This window comes from Natrix helvetica (assembly GCF_964273705.1).
Source record: "Natrix helvetica genome assembly, chromosome: 1".
Classification (NCBI taxonomy): Eukaryota; Metazoa; Chordata; class Lepidosauria; order Squamata; family Natricidae; genus Natrix; species Natrix helvetica.
In genome coordinates, this window is record NC_138548.1 from 152,814,539 (window position 1) to 152,832,816 (window position 18,278).

Consider the following 18,278-nt stretch of genomic DNA (forward strand, 5'->3'; position numbering starts at 1 on the left):
TTTGCGACCTTCTGACAAAGAAAATCTATGGGGAAACCATATTCACTTAACGACTGGGTTACTAATTCAAGAACTGTAATGATTCACTTAACAGATGTGGCAAGAAAATTCGTAAAATGGGGCAAAACTCACTTAGCAAATTTCACACTTAGCAACATAGGTTTTGGGCTCAATCATGGTCGTACGTTGGGGACTGCCTGAATGTAGAAATGATGACTCCATGATGTCGAGCTCTAAAGAATGAGTCAATGGAAATTTAAATATTTCAATTTTATAAGAAATTCATTTTTCAGTATAACAAAACCATAATTTGGAGAGAACCCTGCTTTTTGGGTGGTATCTTATAAATAAATTATATATAGCATCTTTTTATTTCTTAATCAGTTTCAACGTGGCTACTTCTATCACAGTTTTTAAGATAATGATCCAATTAGTGGTCCATTTTTCTGACCTGTAGTTCCTGGGAATGGCTACCAAAGTATTCAAAACTACTGCTTGTTGGTTCCTTTTTGGAAGGGGGAGGAAGGGAAAGGAGTCCCTGCGGATTTGGAAGAAAAAAGCCGTTATTTATTCAGCTTACCAGCTTTGATTCCTCCTATTCATGGTTTCTGAATTTGGGCTTAAAATGTATTCCACTGTGCTTGATTCTTCCAAATGTCCCAATTGTATCCTCATTTTCCCCCTTCCTGTGTTATGTGGCTCATTGGGGACATTTCTTCAAGATACTTGAAAGAAGCTTGGAATTTCAGCTTGTAAAACTGTTTTTAATACATTGGAAAGGTAAAAGTTTACAAAATTAAAAAAAAAATGGTAAAAGTAAATAGAGGAAGCAACCTCCTGCTAGGTAATAAATGAAAATGTATGAATTTGAATTTAAAGAACCTCGCACCCGGTATTATGTTCCCATTTTTTTCAATATGTCTATATTTTCTCAACGGACTCATCAAGAGATTAATTGCACCATTATTGACTGATCATAATCACCTGAAACTGAATTACATCATTGACTTACTTTGGAAAATTGTTTCATATTGTAAAAGTGAAAATGCTACAATAATTACTTGTGTGAAGAAAGGTTATGCATAGACCAGACAAGAACCCCAAAGAATGCCAACAGAAAGTGATTTTTTAAGGGGGGGAAGAACCATGTAATTGCATGTATTATGAAATGAAATGTGAAACAACATCTATTGATGCTGATACTCCATGTCTGCCCACTTGAGCATGAATAGCGCATCTTTTAGCTGTAGTTAACACCAAAGCTATATCGTTTATCCATTTTCTTGTAAGTGCTATTGCAACAAGATATTTCACTTGAGAATTCATTAAACTCTCTGTTTATGCTTGCTCGTATTTTTTTCTTTTTCTTTCTTCTTTTTAGCCAGTGTACATTTCTGAAGAGTGCTTTAAAGATACGCATAGCCCGAATTTGGAAAACATCAAAGCAACCACCACTAAAATACACTTGTAATGGAATATGGGAATGACTTGCAAGATTCTCTTTAATGTAATTCTGTAATAAAGTTAATGTTAGTACATCTGGGTGCTTTTTGTCTCCACTACTTTGCGAGGCTGACAACTATCTTGCACACCTGAAAGTACATTCTCCCTCCCCCCTAATCTTTACAGTGCATAAAACAAGTGAGGGCGCCTTCTCAGAAATTTGTTACATTCCTATTCCTTCTGCAGGCACAGTTGCTCTTCTCTGACTGTTTAGTCTGCTGCTCTTCCTCCTGTCTCCCAAAGCCGTTTCCACATACCATTACACACTGGAAAGTTCGTTTCATTTTTGTTTCTGAAAATTTGGTGTGCATTTTTGTGTACAAATGGTTGACAATAAAAAAATTAATAAACATGTTTTAAAAGAAAACAGTAGCAGATGAAAATGATTGTGTTTACGAGGTTGTTTATTTGTCAGCTAATTCTAATTTTTCTGCTTTTATTTTTCAGTGGGATGTTCTCATCTGTGCATTCGTGCCAACTTTCTTGGCTTGGATATAGCATCGTATTAGCACCTGCTTTTACTACAGCCTGTAACTAATAACTCAATAAAGGATGAGGAGATTTGTCTACTGCAAAGTGGTTCTTGCCACTTCTCTCATGTGGGTCTTGGTGGATGTGTTTCTCCTGCTGTACTTCAGTGAGTGTAACAAATGTGATGACAAGAAAGAAAGGTCCCTGCTGCCTGCTCTAAGGGGTAAGATAAAACTTGGTGATCACCCTTGACTTAACTTTGATTGTTGGTGAGTGGTGCTAAATGTAATTTGAATGCCTAGGTGAGATACTTAAATTGGAATTGTTGTCAAGAATAATGTAACAGAAGTCCTTTCAACAAATCCATCCTGAATGCTGTAAAATGTTTTCCCCATATACGATTAAGCTCAAAAAGATGTTCAATGTACTGCAGCTTTCCTCAACCTGATGCTCTTCAGGTGTCTTGGGGCGACAATATTAGAATTCCCAGCCAGTTTACTCACAATCTGTGCAGACTAGAAATTCACAGAATTATACTCTAATGTATCTGGAGAATAGCAAATTGGGGAATGCTGATCTGGCTTATTATCTAAGGCCCTTCCATCTGGCATTTCAGTCAGAAATTCACAAGAGGCTCAAAGAGCACTCTTCAACTTGAATTCTAAACAGTAATTCCTCCAGTTAAATTTGAGTGTAAGCACTTGCTAGTGTTCATCAAGGGGAGTGTAAATGATTCACAGAACTGTTTTCAGAGAAGAAGCCTGTGACCTTCAAGGTGAACTTTAACTTTGCATTTTAAAGATATTGATTAACAAAATAACAGACGTTTTTAAAAGGTTTCATTGGCTTTTAATATTCATTGATTTAATATACATTGTTCATGAACAAAATCAATATCATTATAGTACTCAAAACAAATAATCTTTGCTCTAAACATCTGTTTATGGATGTACATACCATACAGTGCCATTCTCTTTTTGGTAAGCAACATTGTGCTCTGAAAAAGAGCAAGAAATGAGAAAGACAAAAATGTTCAGATAATGGACAATGCAATGCCTGGAGAGAGAAAAGAAGAGAAAGAATTGGAAAAAAATCACAAAATACAAAGACTTGCAAATAGAAGTAGAATGACTGACAAAAGAAAACAAGCATAGCACCAATAGTAATTTGGCAACTTGGTTGGAATTACAAAACATCTGAAGCATCACTTGAATATTATTGGCATTGACAAAATCACCACCAGTCAATTGCAAAAAAGCAGCCTTACTTGGAACAGCTGACATTCTTTGATGATACCTCCAACAGCATCAAGCAACAACATCTGCCTGTCCTTAGGAAGACTATATTTCTGGCTGACTGTGTGTTTAACAGAGTAATTCATTAAATTTGTATGCTGCCTGACTCTCAACAACTTTGGGTGGCTCACAACAATCAAACAGTAATCAACTAACAATCAAATAATGATTCCAAAGAAATTAAAGACATGAGAATATCAAGATTCCAAATCCAAACCATTCCTATAAAATACAGTAGCAAATATAAGATGTGGCTATTATGGACTAATTTTAATCATTGTAAAGTAAGCAATCATTCTAATGCAAAGTAACCAATTACAGTAAGCAATCATTCCATAAGCCACAAACTGAAGAGGCAGTAAGATTGGTTTGACAAATTAGTCATTGATCAATTGTCCTTCCTAACTTTTTAATATAATTCATAAAAAAAGAGACGGAATGATTCTGAGCCTCAAATTGGATTGGGATATATCACTTCTAAAAGGTTCTTTTAACTACTTTCGTTTATAAGAGAGAGGGGGAAATGCAACCCATCACTTTAATGAATAATGGTGATGTCAATGTATTTACTGATTTGTAGACCAAACATGAGAATAAATCAGTAGTCTCTACCATGCTCTACATATACAGTAGCTGCAGCCTTTAGCCTATTTTTCTAAAAGTGGATGTTCCTGATGCATTGCTTTGGAATGAAATGATCAGTTTCTCATTTTTTGAACCGATTCAATCTGCCCAATTGCAAAGGCCAGAGAACCTGATGCAGCAAAAATATCTCTTTTTCTGGGGATGGTCAGAAAATATTGTTTTGTTTGTCTGAATCTTTTAAAGAGAAATATTATCACCACACTGAATTAATTAAGCTAGGGCATGAACTGGGTCATAAATGTTATATGACAGCGATGGCAAACCTTTTTGCCATCACGTGCCAAAAGTGGGGGGAGCACAGGGGGGGTCATGCGCTTGCATGCCACACCAATAATGCTATTTCGACTTGGCATGGGGTTGCTGTGGCCACTTGTGACTGTCTCATCCTCAGCTCAGACTTACTCCGCGTTATCCCAGAAGAACTTCATGCTGGGGGGGGGGGGGGAGGGAGAGATCCACTGCTTGTCATCATTAATATTTTCCCAGCATCAGGGAGGTGAGATCAAGTCAAGCTCCTCAATGCAGGGGCAGCATCCTGACGCCCCAGCTTTCCGAAATCCCTCTGCTCCCTTCCATTCAAATAAGTACACCTGGCAGCTTTCGCCCTATTTACACCTGCTCCCTGAGTTTTCCGCTCCCAAGAGACACAGGGCGGGCAGGCAGAGAGGGGGTGATTGCACGGGGCACCTTGTTTTGCATGCCCAGCTGGTCAACTCCCCCGGCACCGCCAGCTTCTTTAGTGCATGGTAGCTGATGGCCGTGTGTGTGTGTGTGTGTCTTGCCAAAGAAATTGCTGCTGCTGCTACCACCTGCAGTACTACTATTACTGAGGCTGCCGGACTGCCCGTGAGAGGAGGAAGGAGAACTGCGGGCAGTCTGGCAGCCTCAGTAATAGTAGTAATACAGGTAACAGCAGCAGCAATTTCTTTGGCAAGACACCATGCATGCACGCACGCATGCACGCACTAAAGGCTCTGCCCGGCTGCCTCTTTCCTATGCTCCCTTCTCACCAGTGATTCCGCTCAGCAATCGCTCCCTCTCCACCTACCTGCCCCTGTGTCTCTTAGGAGCGGAAAATTCAGGGAACGGGTGTAAATAGGGTGAAAGCTGCCAGGTGTACTTATTTGAATGGAAGGGAGCAGAGGGATTTCGGAAAGCTGGGGTGTCAGGATGCTGCCCCTGCATTGAGAAGCTTAACTTGATCTCACCTCCCTGAAGGCGGGAGAATATTAACGATGACAAGCAGTGGATCTCTCCCTCCTCCCCTCCAGCATGAAGTTCTTCTGGGATAACGTGGAGTAAATCTGAGCTGAGGGTGAGACAGTCACAAGTGGCCACAGCAACCCCATGCCAAGTCGAAATGGCTGTGCTGAGCACCGTATGATTCTTTTTCCAAATAACTTGTTTTCCAAGCAGCAGGATTGGCTCTAGCGATCTGAGCCAAATTCCGTATTTCTAAAGGAGCTTTTGCGCGCACTCTTTTCTGCTGCCTACAAATTCCACCCCCTCGCCTCTTCTCCTTCCTCCCAGCCCTGCCAGTCTAGTCTGCAAAGCCCCTCCCACCTTCCACTCCATGCTGCAAAGCTTGACAGCCCCCTAAACGCTGCAAAGCTCCACTTCGTGGCATATTGCAAAGCTCAACCTTTCTCCCCCCCCCCACCAATGCCACCGCTCACCACATTCGGCACGGCAATCAGCGGAAAATTCAGCTTTCCTCCATCAGGTTAGGGAGAGGGGAAACCTTCCACTCAGGTGGTTCGCGCCCTGTGGAAAGCTCCTGCGTGAGCGAACACGCCGAGCAGTTACATCTGATTGCAGATGTAAACTAAACCTCCAGCTGCTCTGCTCACATCTTCAGCCTCATTTCCAAAACCTCCTCATTGATAAAATATTATCTCCCTCTCTTCCATTAAGCTCTACAGAAGCTCAGTCCAATAAAGCTGTTACTAATAACTTGGTTCTATGGAGTGTAACTATCTTCCTGAAGCCTCCGGAGGGAGAAAAAACACCCCCAATGGGCAAACCAGAAGTCAGTTCCCGAACTTCCGGTTTGTTATTTTTCACCCTCTGGAGCTTCAGGGAAGCCTCCGCAGAGTGAAAAGGAAAGCTAAAATCAGCTGGCCAGAGTGCGCATGCGCGCTGGCGCTATAAGGGCAATGCCTCGCGTGCCCTAAGAAATGGCTCCGCGTGCCACCCCTGGCACGTGTGCCATAGGTTCGCCATCACAGTTATATGATATATGGTTCATTCAACTTCAGAATTTATTACAGAAATAATTAAATCTGACACTTATAAAATGCAGCACTTCTTATTAAATCCCAGCCCAGTTCTGTTCTGTGAGCACATGCTGAAATGTGACTTAGTGATATCCGTCTGCTGTTTCCAAGTCAATGTTTCAATGATGGTCTACTATTCTGTGCTGGAATTATAGGGCAGATCTTTTTAACCTATTACATATCTAGAAATGTGGCTATGCCTGTAAAGAACATTTGTATAGAGGTTTGCTGTTTGTAAATAATGTTTGTTGTTTTTGACAATACATTTTTGAACATGCCATGGGATGCATCCCCAAAATATATAGTGACAAACAATTTCCAAATTGTAGGATCCAATCTGGCTCTGTGACCGGGACCAGAGGTTTTGTCTTTCAGAACTTCTCTTTGGAAGTTCCCTGAAGATGGACTACAGTCCAAGTCCAAAAGCTCAGAAGACAAACCTCTGGTCCCAGTGACCAACCCAGATTCGATCCTGCAACCTGTATATATGCGGGTATATTTGTCTTCATTCGTTATTTTCAAATTCTTCAAAGTACATTCAAGGAGACTTAGGACTTTTCTACCAAGTCAAGTGGGCTCCATTTGACTCAGTTTTGTCTACTAGACTGACCGTACTTTTCTGGCAATCTGGACAAGAATGCACATCGGTCCTCCCATCTACAGGTGCTGCAAGTGGTTATAAAATTTTTGCTCTGACCTTTTCCTAATATTCAGTGGCTTCAGCATTCTGGACTTCAAATTTATTTTAATGGTTGTTCTATTGTAGTTGACCAGCATTGATGTGTTTTCCTGTAGTGATAAAGCTTGCAACTTGTATAAATGATGCTTTGTTTAAAATGCACAATGTGCAGTATGTTTTACATATGAGAGTTACTTTTGCATTGTTATTTGGGTAGGCAGATTCATGTGTGAATATTGTTTACCTGGTTGTGACTTTATACTGGGGAAAATTCCCTTTGCTTTGCTGAAGCTTCTGAATTGCTTGCAGTCTTACAGTATATTCTGTGTTTTAAATATTAAATGGATGAAAGAAACCATTCAGTAATAGTACATTGATTTACTCGGTCTTTAGGAATAATCTTACAGTGCAATTCTAGACACAGCTACCCATAAGTAAGCCCATTGCTTAAATGTATACTCCAATATGGGATTAAAAGCATCTACAGATGCCTGTGCTTCCAAATCCAATAACACCTAATTTGGGCCCACATTTAACAGATGCAACAAATTCAACTTCCGCTCAGGTATTCTACCAAATAACAGATAAAGTCTCTTTGATTAAAAGTGGTGCTAATAATTCACCTATAATACATTCATATTTTTATACATTTGCATCTAGACCTAAACACCTAAATGGGACAATGTATGCCATTTCTGGAAATATTGCATACTTGGATTTATGGACAGGAGGAATAAATCCCCTTCCCCCAAATTTTCTGTTAAATCATGGTTCAGTTGTAAATTTCAAATAGCTTTCTCTGAGATCTGGAGAAAGCATGTGCATCATTAATCCCTTAATATTTTTAAAGCGCATGAAAATATATGCGGAATACTATTATTTTTGTTAAGACTTCAGTAAAACGAAGCAGTAATATTTGAAAGATCATGTAGCAAAAATACTTCCTCAGTCTGCCACCTACCACATATTCACTCTGTTAACCTTCCATGTACATAAGCCATGCTGTTGTCCACTCCAACCTACTGGTATGTCCCTGATTTATCATCGGTGGCAGCCTTTCATTATCATTTCATGGTATGCAAATTAATAGTAAAATCAGCACCCTTGTTCTTATGCTACTCTCTTCAGTTTCCGATTTAAACGAGTGACATATTTTTCATGCACATCAAGACCAAAAAGCTTAGCAGAAGTAATTTCCTGGCAACACATAGAATATTTAGAATTTGAAAATGTGTTTTGAGTTTCAAATGGATTGTTTTGATGTATCGGAAATGTTCCAGAGTTGTTACCACCATACTACTAATATTGTCTTTGATACAGCCTTATTTCAGTAAAGTCATTTAAAGCTTAGAGCACTTCCAATAAAGTCTGAGTAGCTGTTTAAAATTTGTCTCCCCTGTCCCTTCACAGCCTGTGTATCATGGATAAAAGTACGGATAGTCCTTGACTTATGACCACAACTGAATGGTCACTAAATGAATGATTGTAAGTCAAGAACTACCTGCAAATATTCATTGAGACCTTATGTTTATGGACTACCCATTGTACTTTGTGTAAAGATGTCCCAAGAATCTTGTGATGTAGCTTGCTTTTGCAGAACTGGCTCTTGCCCTCTTTTACATATATTAAAGCTTTAACCATTACTTAATCAATGTGTGGTGTAGAAAGTAAAATGTTGGATCAGAAAACCCTGGCATATTTTTTTAATCTATCAGGACAACCTTATTTGCTTTGTTGTGAACTTATTTGAACAAAACTGGGTTGATCACGTGGTTTAAAGAATAATTGTTTTAAGATGATCTGATATATGACCTCAATCCTCTTGGAAGTCAAAGAGATTAAAATTTCCTAATTGGGGTAGAATTATAGCCTCAATTATTCAAAACTTTATCTTAACATTATCTTTGCTAAATAACAATCAAAGATTAAAATGTTTTTCTCATTCCTGGCTGTGAAATCTGAAGCATTTTAGTTTGTTTTTCTTGTCTGTTATGTTTTATGCTGTTAATTAGCAGAGGTTGGATTTGGATGCAAACATGGATTGTTTACCAAATATTACTAAATGCCACCATTACAGTTTTAGCTGCCTGTTTTATAGGCCTCCCATGCTTTCCTGAATTAGCTTTAAAAGAACTTCTACACAGACACACAAACGTAACTATACAAATGTCTTCACCAGTATCGCTTCATCTGCACAAGGCATTGTTATTACATCCTGACTGAGAGATTGGAAATATTCTGTATTTGCTTGGTGCTCTTTCAAAGTGATCTCAACTCTTAAGACATGAAGGCATTAACTATGTCTTATCATAGTTCCCTGGCATTCTCGGGGGGAAATAAAATGTTCATAGTATTTTATCAGGTTAGACAAGTGCAGCATTAAGACTCAAAGTGATAGGCTTGAAAAGAAGTTATTACACCACTGATAAAATTTTATGATCCACTTACAAGGGTGAAAATGAAAATATGTCTTCTCATCCTAGTGAGTGAACACTCTTAGATGTGTTGAAATATTGATTTGTTTGGCTGTTCAAGGTATGAACAAATTGACTACATTCCTCTCTTTGATTGATAGAAACAATGATACTGTAAGTCTTCTGACATCAGAAAATATCAAAGTTAAATTGTTGAAACAAACTCATAAATATACCCAAACTGCATAAGCATATTAAGACATATAGAGAGTCTTCTGACAAGCCTGCTATTTCTACCGTGTTTCCCCGAAAATACACCATGTCCTGAAACTAAACCCTTGCGACATTTTTCGCGTGCGCAAAAATATAAGCCCACCCTTGAAAATAAACCCTCTGGACAATCCCCCCCCCTCCGACCAGGCAGAGCACCGCTCGCCGACCTAGCGGTATCCCGAAGGCACCAAGCCACGGGAATGAGGTGGGGGCAAAGGCGCTTGCATTGCTTGGTGCTTTCGGGGTATCGCTAGGTCAGTCAGCGGCGCTATGCCCAGCTGAAGAAGGGGGGGTTGCTGGGCAGCTGCTCTCTTGCGAGCGGGCTCCCGAAGAGCCGGGCACAGCCTCAGGGTCGAATGGCTGTGTTGCGCTGTCGCAGCAGCAACGCAGCAGCCATGAGGTGGCCAAGCTTATGAGCAGCCTCCCGGCAACCCCCCTTTCCAGCCGGGTACAGCGCCGCTGACCGACCTAGCAGTACCCGGAAGGCACCAAGCAACGCGAGTGCCTGTTCGCCGCCCTCCGCGTCCCGTGGCTCGGTGCCTTCGGAATGCCCCTAGGTGAGTGAATGGGGCTCTGCATGGCTGGAGGGGAGTTCGCAGCGGCTTTTCCTCTCCCCGCTCGCGCAAAGGGCATCTGCGCTGCTGGCGCCGTCCGCCGCTTGGTTTTTTTTTTCAAAGCACGGAGGATGGATGCCGCTCTGGAAGTACGCTCTATGGTTGTGGGCTGCTGGAGGCCGGAGAGTTGAAAAGGAGTTTTCGGCCGTTTTCTTTGCCGCGTTTGATTCCAGCGGCCATTTTGAATCGCGCCACGTGCGCGCAGCTCCCATTGGGCTTGGGGAGCATTGAGGCCTAGGCACAGGCGGGCAGCCTGTTAGAGGCCTTGCTGCAACAAGGGTCCAGGCTCCGAAAGGGCCTACAGCGGCCTTCTGATCGCGATTTCCAGTCTCCTGGACACGTGAGTAAGGCGATGGAAAAGGGCGCGATTCTTCCCCAGGGCCAGGCCGAGGGCCCGGCAGGAGGGGGGCAAAGGCAGGAGGCCGGGGATCCCTCGGGTGCTCCAGGGACGGCCCAGAGACCATCCAGGGCCTCCACCAGGGAGGAGGCAAGGAGGCATAGGGCATTGGAAAAGACCTTTGCTAGGGCCGAAAGGCAGGCCAGGTCTACAGGGCGGGCCTCAGCCAGCAGGTCTCGTTCGCCCATCAGGCCTAGATCGTGCCAATCCTCTCCTAGAGGATTCAGCCCCTCATCTCCCTCTGTGTCTCCACCCAGGTCCCGCAGATATTCCAGGCGGAGGGGGTCTCCCTCTCCTTCCCACTCTATCTCACCAAGGTTGGCAAGGGGGGAGGAGGAGGACCCCTTGGAGGGAACTTCCAGGGGACCTGTTTCCTCACATAGGCTGGCCCCCCAAGGACCTAGCTCTTCTTATGGAGGGGGGGAGGATTTAGAGCACCTCCCAGAGAACATTAAGAGGCTTATTTTGACTGCTAATACTAGGGGCATTGCACAGAGAGACAGGGGCTCCTTCTCTGCTAGGTCTCAGTACAGGGCATCGTCTCCGTCTATGGTAAGCGAGGCCTCAGCCCTGGGAGAGGAGAACCCCCAAGGTATGGGGTTCTCTGAGGATGAGGAGACTGCTAGGCCCAAGAGTCCTCCGCCCAAGGGTCTCTTTCACCCAGCCATGTTCAAGATCCTTCTGAGCAAGACTAGAAAGACCACCAAGGTGGGCACAGGTGATCCTACGGTTCCTCCTCCAAGGGACCCGGATATGGCCATGTTTTCAAACACGGCCACTAACAAGGCTGAGATTCCGGCACCCCCTTTGTTCATGGAGGTTCTGACCAATCAGTGGTCTCGCCCCTCCAATTTCCCTAACCCCGAGAGCAATGACCGTCGCTTCTATAATGTGGAGCAGACCCTTGCGAAGGCCATTCAGCTACCTACCATTGACGCCCCGGTGGCCGCCCTGGTGTCTTCCTCCCCAGTGGTGTCTGGGGACGCGGCTGATAAGTTGAAGCCCGAAGATAAATGGGCGGAACTTACCTTGCGGAAGAACTTTAACGCCACAGCGTGGGCCATTAAGGCGGCAGCTGCTGCATCTTATTTCAACAGGGCTACGGTCATGTGGCTACACCAACTCCAGGATCGCATCCCTATCCAGGACGAACGGTTACACCAAGATCTGTTCAAGATCATTGCGGCTGCCGAATTTTCCGCTGACGCGACTTTGGACACAGTGAAGTTCGCGTCCAGCGCCCTGGCCACTTCGGTGACTTCTCGCCGTCTCCTGTGGCTGCATAATTGGCAGATAGATAATAAGGCTAAATGGGATCTGGCGGCCGCCCCGTTCAAGGGCCCCACCCTCTTTGGGGAGGCCCTCGACCCGATTCTTGTCGAAAATAAGGACAAGAAGAAGGTCCTCCCATCTTCTACCAAAAAGTCAGAGAATAGGTCTCATCCTTACCGCAGGCAGTCTTATAGAGCATCTGAGTTGGATCATCAACAATGCTTTTCTTCCTTCAGGTCGGACAGGCAGTTTTCGCGACAGCCCTATCAGGACAGGAATAGGTTCCAGCATCAATCCCGGCGGTCCTTTCGGGGGGCGGCGGTCGCCCGTACCGTAGGGGGAAGTGACTCGAACCCGAGTCGTCCCATAGGCGGCCACCTGTCCATCTACACGGATCGTTGGGACGACATCACGTCAGACACATGGGTGAGGTCCACAGTTCGCCAAGGACTCAGGTTAGAATTTCTCTCCACACCCCCGAACTCCTTCAGGTCGTTCCCTCCGTCTCGGAGCCTGGAGCGCCGCCGCCTGATGGATCAGGCAATCAAACATCTCCTGGACATTCAGGCGGTGGAGTTAGTCCCCCGTTTGGAAAGGGGACTGGGCCACTACTCCAACCTGTTCGTGGTTCCGAAGAGTTCGGGGGGTTGGCGAGCAATTCTGGACCTCAAACGTCTGAACCGTTTCCTGGTGTACAGACGCTTCAAAATGTCATCACTCAAGTCTATTCTTCAGGGCATCAGGAAAGGGGACTTCCTGGCATCGGTAGACCTCACAGAGGCCTATCTTCACATCCCAATCTTCCCGTCTCACCGCAGGTTCTTACGGTTCTCGCACGGGAACCAACATTATCAGTACAGGGCTCTTCCGTTTGGCCTGGCCTCGGCCCCCCGCACCTTTACGATGGTGCTGGCAGCACTGGCAGCGCACCTTCGGGCTGTCCCAGTGAGACTACAATGTTACCTGGACGATGTCTTGGTCCAGGCGGGGTCCCTTCCGTGGGCGATCTCAGATCTCCAGCTCACCATCCGGACTCTCCAGTCCCTGGGGTTCTCAGTAAACTTCCCCAAGAGCCATCTGTCTCCCTCCACTCACATCCTTCATCTGGGGATGGTGATAGACTCGGAGGAGGGTGTGGTGCGCCTGTCTCAGGACCGTCAGGACGGGTTGCGCCAGCTGGCGGAAAGGGTCCGCGTAAGTCGGTCCATTTCTGTCCTCACGTTATCACAGTTGCTGGGCAAGATGGTGTCGTGCATTGGGATAGTTCCGTGGGCCAGGCTCCACCTCCGCCCTCTGCAGTGGGAGCTCATTCCATTCCAGAGGACCGGATGAGCAACTCGCTCCGTACCCTTCGCCTCCCGGCGGGGGTGCGCACTTCCCTTCGGTGGTGGACGTCACTGGCCATCCAGATGGGCTGTTCCTTCTGGGAGCCGGACAGGGTGACAGTCACCACAGACGCGAGCTTGTTCGGGTGGGGAGCTCTGGTGGGTTCCCGCCTGGCTCAGGGCAGGTGGACCCAGACAGACCTCCGCCACAACATAAATTGGTTGGAACTGAAGGCGGCCAGACTCGCCCTCCAACACTTCTGGTCCTCGGTGGAGGACCGGCACGTGCTCCTTCTGACGGACAATGTGGCCACCAAGGCTCACATCAACCGTCAGGGGGGGACGTGGTCTCGAGCACTCTGGCTGGAGGCTCTGAGGCTGGGCGCCTGGGGAGAGAAACACCTCTTGTCCTTGGTCTCGGAGCACATCTCCGGCCTCTCCAACCATCAGGCGGATTGGCTGAGTCGAGCCACTCTGGGCAATGGCGAGTGGCAGATCCATCCGGACCTCTTCCGGAGGATTTGCCAGCGGTTTGGCGCGCCCCTGGTGGATCTCTTCGCGTCTCCGACGAACGCGCATCTGCCCCGGTTCTTCGCTCGCTTTCAGTCCTGGGGGGCGGAGGGGACGGACGCTCTCAGGAGCAGGTGGCCGGCGGGTCTCCTGTATGCCTTTCCCCCAATTCCGCTCATCCCGGGGGTTATCAGGAAGGTGGTGGCGGAGAAGGCTCTGGTCATAGTGGTGGCCCCCTTTTGGCCCAGGCGACCTTGGTTCGCGGATCTCACCCAGCTATCGGTGGCCCCTCCGTGGAGGATTCCACGGGAGGAGGTGATCTTGCCCCAGGGGGTCCTGATCCATCCGGAGCCCCAGTGGCTTCATCTAACCACATGGTTGTTGAACGGGGATTGCTGAGGGCGGCTCAGCTGTCCTCGGGGGTCATCCGCACCATCGAGGCTTCCAGGCGTCCGTCCACAAATCGTATCTACAACTCGACTTGGGACGCGTTCGTGAGGTGGTGCTCCCATAATCAGATCTCCCCGACTAGAGCCACCATTCCTAATGTCTTAGATTTCTTGCAGAAGGGCTTGGAGAACGGTCTTTCACACAACACCTTGCGGCGCCAAGTGGCTGCTCTATCATCAGTTCTGGGGGGAGTGGGCTCCTCTTCGCTAGCTCATCTTCCTCTGATCAAGAGGTTTCTCAAGGGGGCGGCTAATCTCCGGCCTCCCCCTGTCCACAGGTTCCCCACGTGGGACCTGCCCCTGGTCCTCAGAGCCTTAACGGGGGCCCCGTTCGAGCCGCTTAGGTCGGTTCACCTCAGATTCTTGTCCCTTAAGGTAGTCTTTCTTGTGGCGATTACATCCGCCCGGCGTATCTCGGAGCTGGGCGCTTTATCATCCAAAGATGACCTCTGCCATTTTCATTCGGATAGGGTGGTGCTTCGGCTTGACCCTACCTTTCTTCCGAAGGTAAACACTCCGTTTCACAGGGCTCAGGAGATTGTTCTGCCGGATTTTTGTCCGGGTCCGTCTTCGGATAGGGAACGGCTCTGGCACCGTCTTGATGTTCGTCGAGCCTTGCGCATTTACCTCTGGCGGACGGCAGAGTTCCGCAGGTCGGAGGCCTTATTTGTGTCCTTTCAACCCAGGACCTTGGGCGCTAGGGTGTCTTCGGCCAGTATTGGCCGTTGGCTGCGTCAAGCCATCCAAGAGGCGTATGCGGCAGCGGGGCGTCCCGTCCTCTCAGGGATAACGGCCCAAGTGCCGCGACTACGGCGGCATGGGCTACTAGGGCCCCCCTTGAGGACATCTGTCGGGCCGCCACTTGGGCGTCCCCGACGCCGTTCATCAGACATTGTCTGGATTTGTTCGCTTCGGTGCATGCTGCCTTTGGGAGAAGAGTGTTACAGAGGGTGGTGGCCGCTTCTCCCCTTCGGCCATAGTTATTGGTTAAGTTATCCCTCCCTTGGGACTGGGCTTTGGTATGTCCCACACGTGACCACTCCCCCTCCTACAATGGAAAAAGAACGTTGGTCTTACCTGAACGTGTCTTTTCATTGTAGTAGTGGGAGTGGTCACGGCCCGCCCTATTTTGATGTTGGGGCCAAGGGGAGCCCGGGGTTCCCCGGGGGAGGGAGGTTGTGTTGTTTGTGTTTATTGTTTCAGTTCTACTGTTCGCCTTCGAGGAACTGGGAAGGAAAGGAAAGCCAGGAGTATTTAAGCTTTTGCTCTCAGTCTTTGGACCAATCAGGCTATGAGAATACCCACATGTGACCACTCCCCCTACTACAATGAAAAGACACGTTCAGGTAAGACCAACGTTCTTTCTAGGCCCAGAGCTTCAAAGCAGTGAAGCCCCAGGAGGCTCTGCAGGTAACCGCTAACCACCGTCACTGGGAGCTGGCCGCTGTATTTCTTGAATTGCACCCGGAAGGTGCCCTGGCCCATGATGGGGACTCAGTTCCCCTGGTAATCGCGGAGGAGAATGTCAGGGGCACGTAGATGCTGCTTCTTCAGGCTAGGGATGGCCCACTTGAGTGTAGACCATGGCATGATGGTCAGTGATGACCCCGTGTCGATCTCCATCTCGCATGGAGAGCCCTCAATGAGGACTGTGACCTTCAGTTTTTTTGGCTGCCTAGTGCGGTCTTGACCTATTGAGGTGTGGTAGGTGACTGGTGTCGCCCTCTGAGCGCCGTGGTGGCTTCTGCCATGCCCCTTGTTTGGGCCTCTGCTGGTGGTTGGATTGGCTTCTTGGCTGTCAGGTCATCATGAGGTGCTTGCTTCTGCAAATCTTGGCAATGTGCCCCTTTCGCTCGCAGCGCTGGCAGATAGCATCACAGAAATGGCAAGCCGATCAGGCATGATCTCCGCAGCTAGCGCAAGGCGGGAAACACTGTTCAAATTTGTGCTCCGTCTTGGTGTGCCTACTGCGCATGCAGCAGCTGTCATCTTCTTCACCTTCTGAGCTTTCAGCCTCTGCAGCTTCCCGATGAATGCACATGTTCTTTCATGCGTCTTGTGGAGTGCTTTGGCGCTGCAGGGTTTCTGTTGACTTGATGGCCGATTCTGATGCCCTGGCTTCGTCCAAGGCAATTTGTAGAGTGAGGTTAGATTTGGCGAGTAACGTCCTCTGTAAATTAATGTCCCACACACCGCATATAATGTGGTCAAGAATGAGCTTGTCAAGCAACGTACTCGTTGATTGATTCGCCTTCCTTCTGGTTGCGAATATTAAATTAGTGCCGGCGGACGTGCTTAGACGGCTTGGGAGCATAGTGAGTTCTCAGCGTCTGCTGGAGCACGGACCAAGAGGCCGATTGTAACGGCATTGGTTCTGACAGGTCTTTGGCAGTTTCAAACACTTCCCGTCCACAGTAACCGAGGAACATGTTCTTGTTGCGGCCTTCAGAAAGGCCCATGAGGTAGTTGGCTTTGAGGAAGCAGTCGAACCTCAGTATATACGAGTCCCAATGCTCGGTGACTGGGTCATATGGAGTCGGTGGGGCGTGCATAGCCATTTTGTGTTCTGAGGGAATTTTGAGTTTGCCGCTCAAAAATGGCTGCTCGAAGCCGCGCTGAGCTCGGGGATGGATTTACTTGCTGAATTGCTACGCTCTTTTTGGTTGGGCCTAATTGCCTTCCAATCCCATCCTCGTCGCCAGTGTTAGATCAGGTAATGGAAAGACACATACAGGCTAACGGTAACCTGAATTGCACTGCTTGTGATATCATTGGGGAAAGTCCCAAGTGTATTCTGGAAATACATCAGATCAAGCATGAAGGTGAGTCCTTCTGTAGGTCTAGCCCTGCAGAAATCCTGAATGGCAATTAAATTTAACTTGATCAAATGTGGTCCTAGCATAGTACCAAGCTGGACTTAATTCTCTCCATATTGCAACCACCACATTACTATTTGAAGGTAAATATGTGGTCTAACGAGGGATGCAGTGGCTTAGTGGCTAAGACACTGAGCTTGTCGACCATAAAGGTCTGCAGTTCGAATCCCTAGCGCTGTGTAATGGAGTGAGCTCCCGTTACTTGTTCCAGCTTCTGCCAACCTAGCAATTCGAAAGCATGTAAAAATGCAAGTAGAAAAAACCACCTTTGGTGGGAAGGTAACAGCATTCCTTGAACCTTCGGCATTTAGTCATGCGGGCCACATCTCCATAGATATGCCTTTGGACAGCACTGGCTCTTTGGCTTTGAAACGGAGATGAGCACCACCCCCTAGAGTTGGGAACTGGAAGACTAAAAACTACTTTTATTTAGATTAAGTATAATAACACGATCTTGATATCTGATTGTGCTTCCTCTCCTATGTTTTTAATATTCATGTGAATTTGGAGGAGTATCTATCTGACTCTAAGACATTTATCTAATCCCCCCCCCCCAATTCCCCTCCCCCCACTATTTGGACCTATGCAATATATTTTCCTTTATTTTGCTTTGGCAATGAATCTTCTCCAAGTTCATCTTTTTTTATTTTCTGCACTTTCCCAGGTCCACACCCAAAGCATGAATGTTGAAGTCACTCAACATTATAGGCATAATGATGCCAGCATTCACCAGAGAACAATCTAACTGAGCAACAGCATATTCATTATGGGAGAAATACACCCAGCCTGTCTTTACAGCCCAATTAAACATCTCTGCACTCATATACCTCACCATCTCAGAATGAAGTACTTCAGGGACTGATAAATTTTGAAATGACATTGGATATGGATTTGTTTTAAGATTCTGTATAAATTGTAAAGACATTTTGTCAGTAGAATAGTGGGATGTTGTTAATTTAAAATGTTATACTCAAATATACAGTTCAGTTACAGGTGAGCCGTGCTTAATGACCCTAATTGTGACCAGCAATTCCACCTCTGAGCGAAACAGTCACTAAGTGAGAAATCATGTGACTGCGACTATGCTTTTTGGCCGGAAAGAGACACTTTTACTCTTTTTTCACACCTTTGGCTTTTGTTTGCCTCCTAACAATTTGGAATGCTCAATTCCTTATTGTTTTGTACACATTGAAAGCAACATGGCCATTCCATAGCCTAGGGGTGGAAGCCACCGAACAAGTATACAGTACTCTCTTGAAATCTTCCTCTCCAATCTCTG

The 18,278-nt window shown here is 46.5% G+C and overlaps 1 protein-coding gene across 2 annotated transcripts in view; it reads left to right on the forward strand.

Moving 5' to 3' along the window:
* Positions 1–18,278, forward strand: part of GALNT13 (polypeptide N-acetylgalactosaminyltransferase 13) — a 240,727-nt gene that overhangs the window by 27,677 nt on the left and 194,772 nt on the right. For both annotated transcript variants that reach the window (XM_081937996.1, XM_081937997.1), the window contains exon 2: positions 1,951–2,197. In XM_081937996.1, coding sequence (XP_081794122.1) covers positions 2,056–2,197 — 142 coding nt within the window. In that variant the 5' untranslated portion in view covers positions 1,951–2,055. The remainder of the gene's footprint in view (positions 1–1,950; positions 2,198–18,278) is intronic.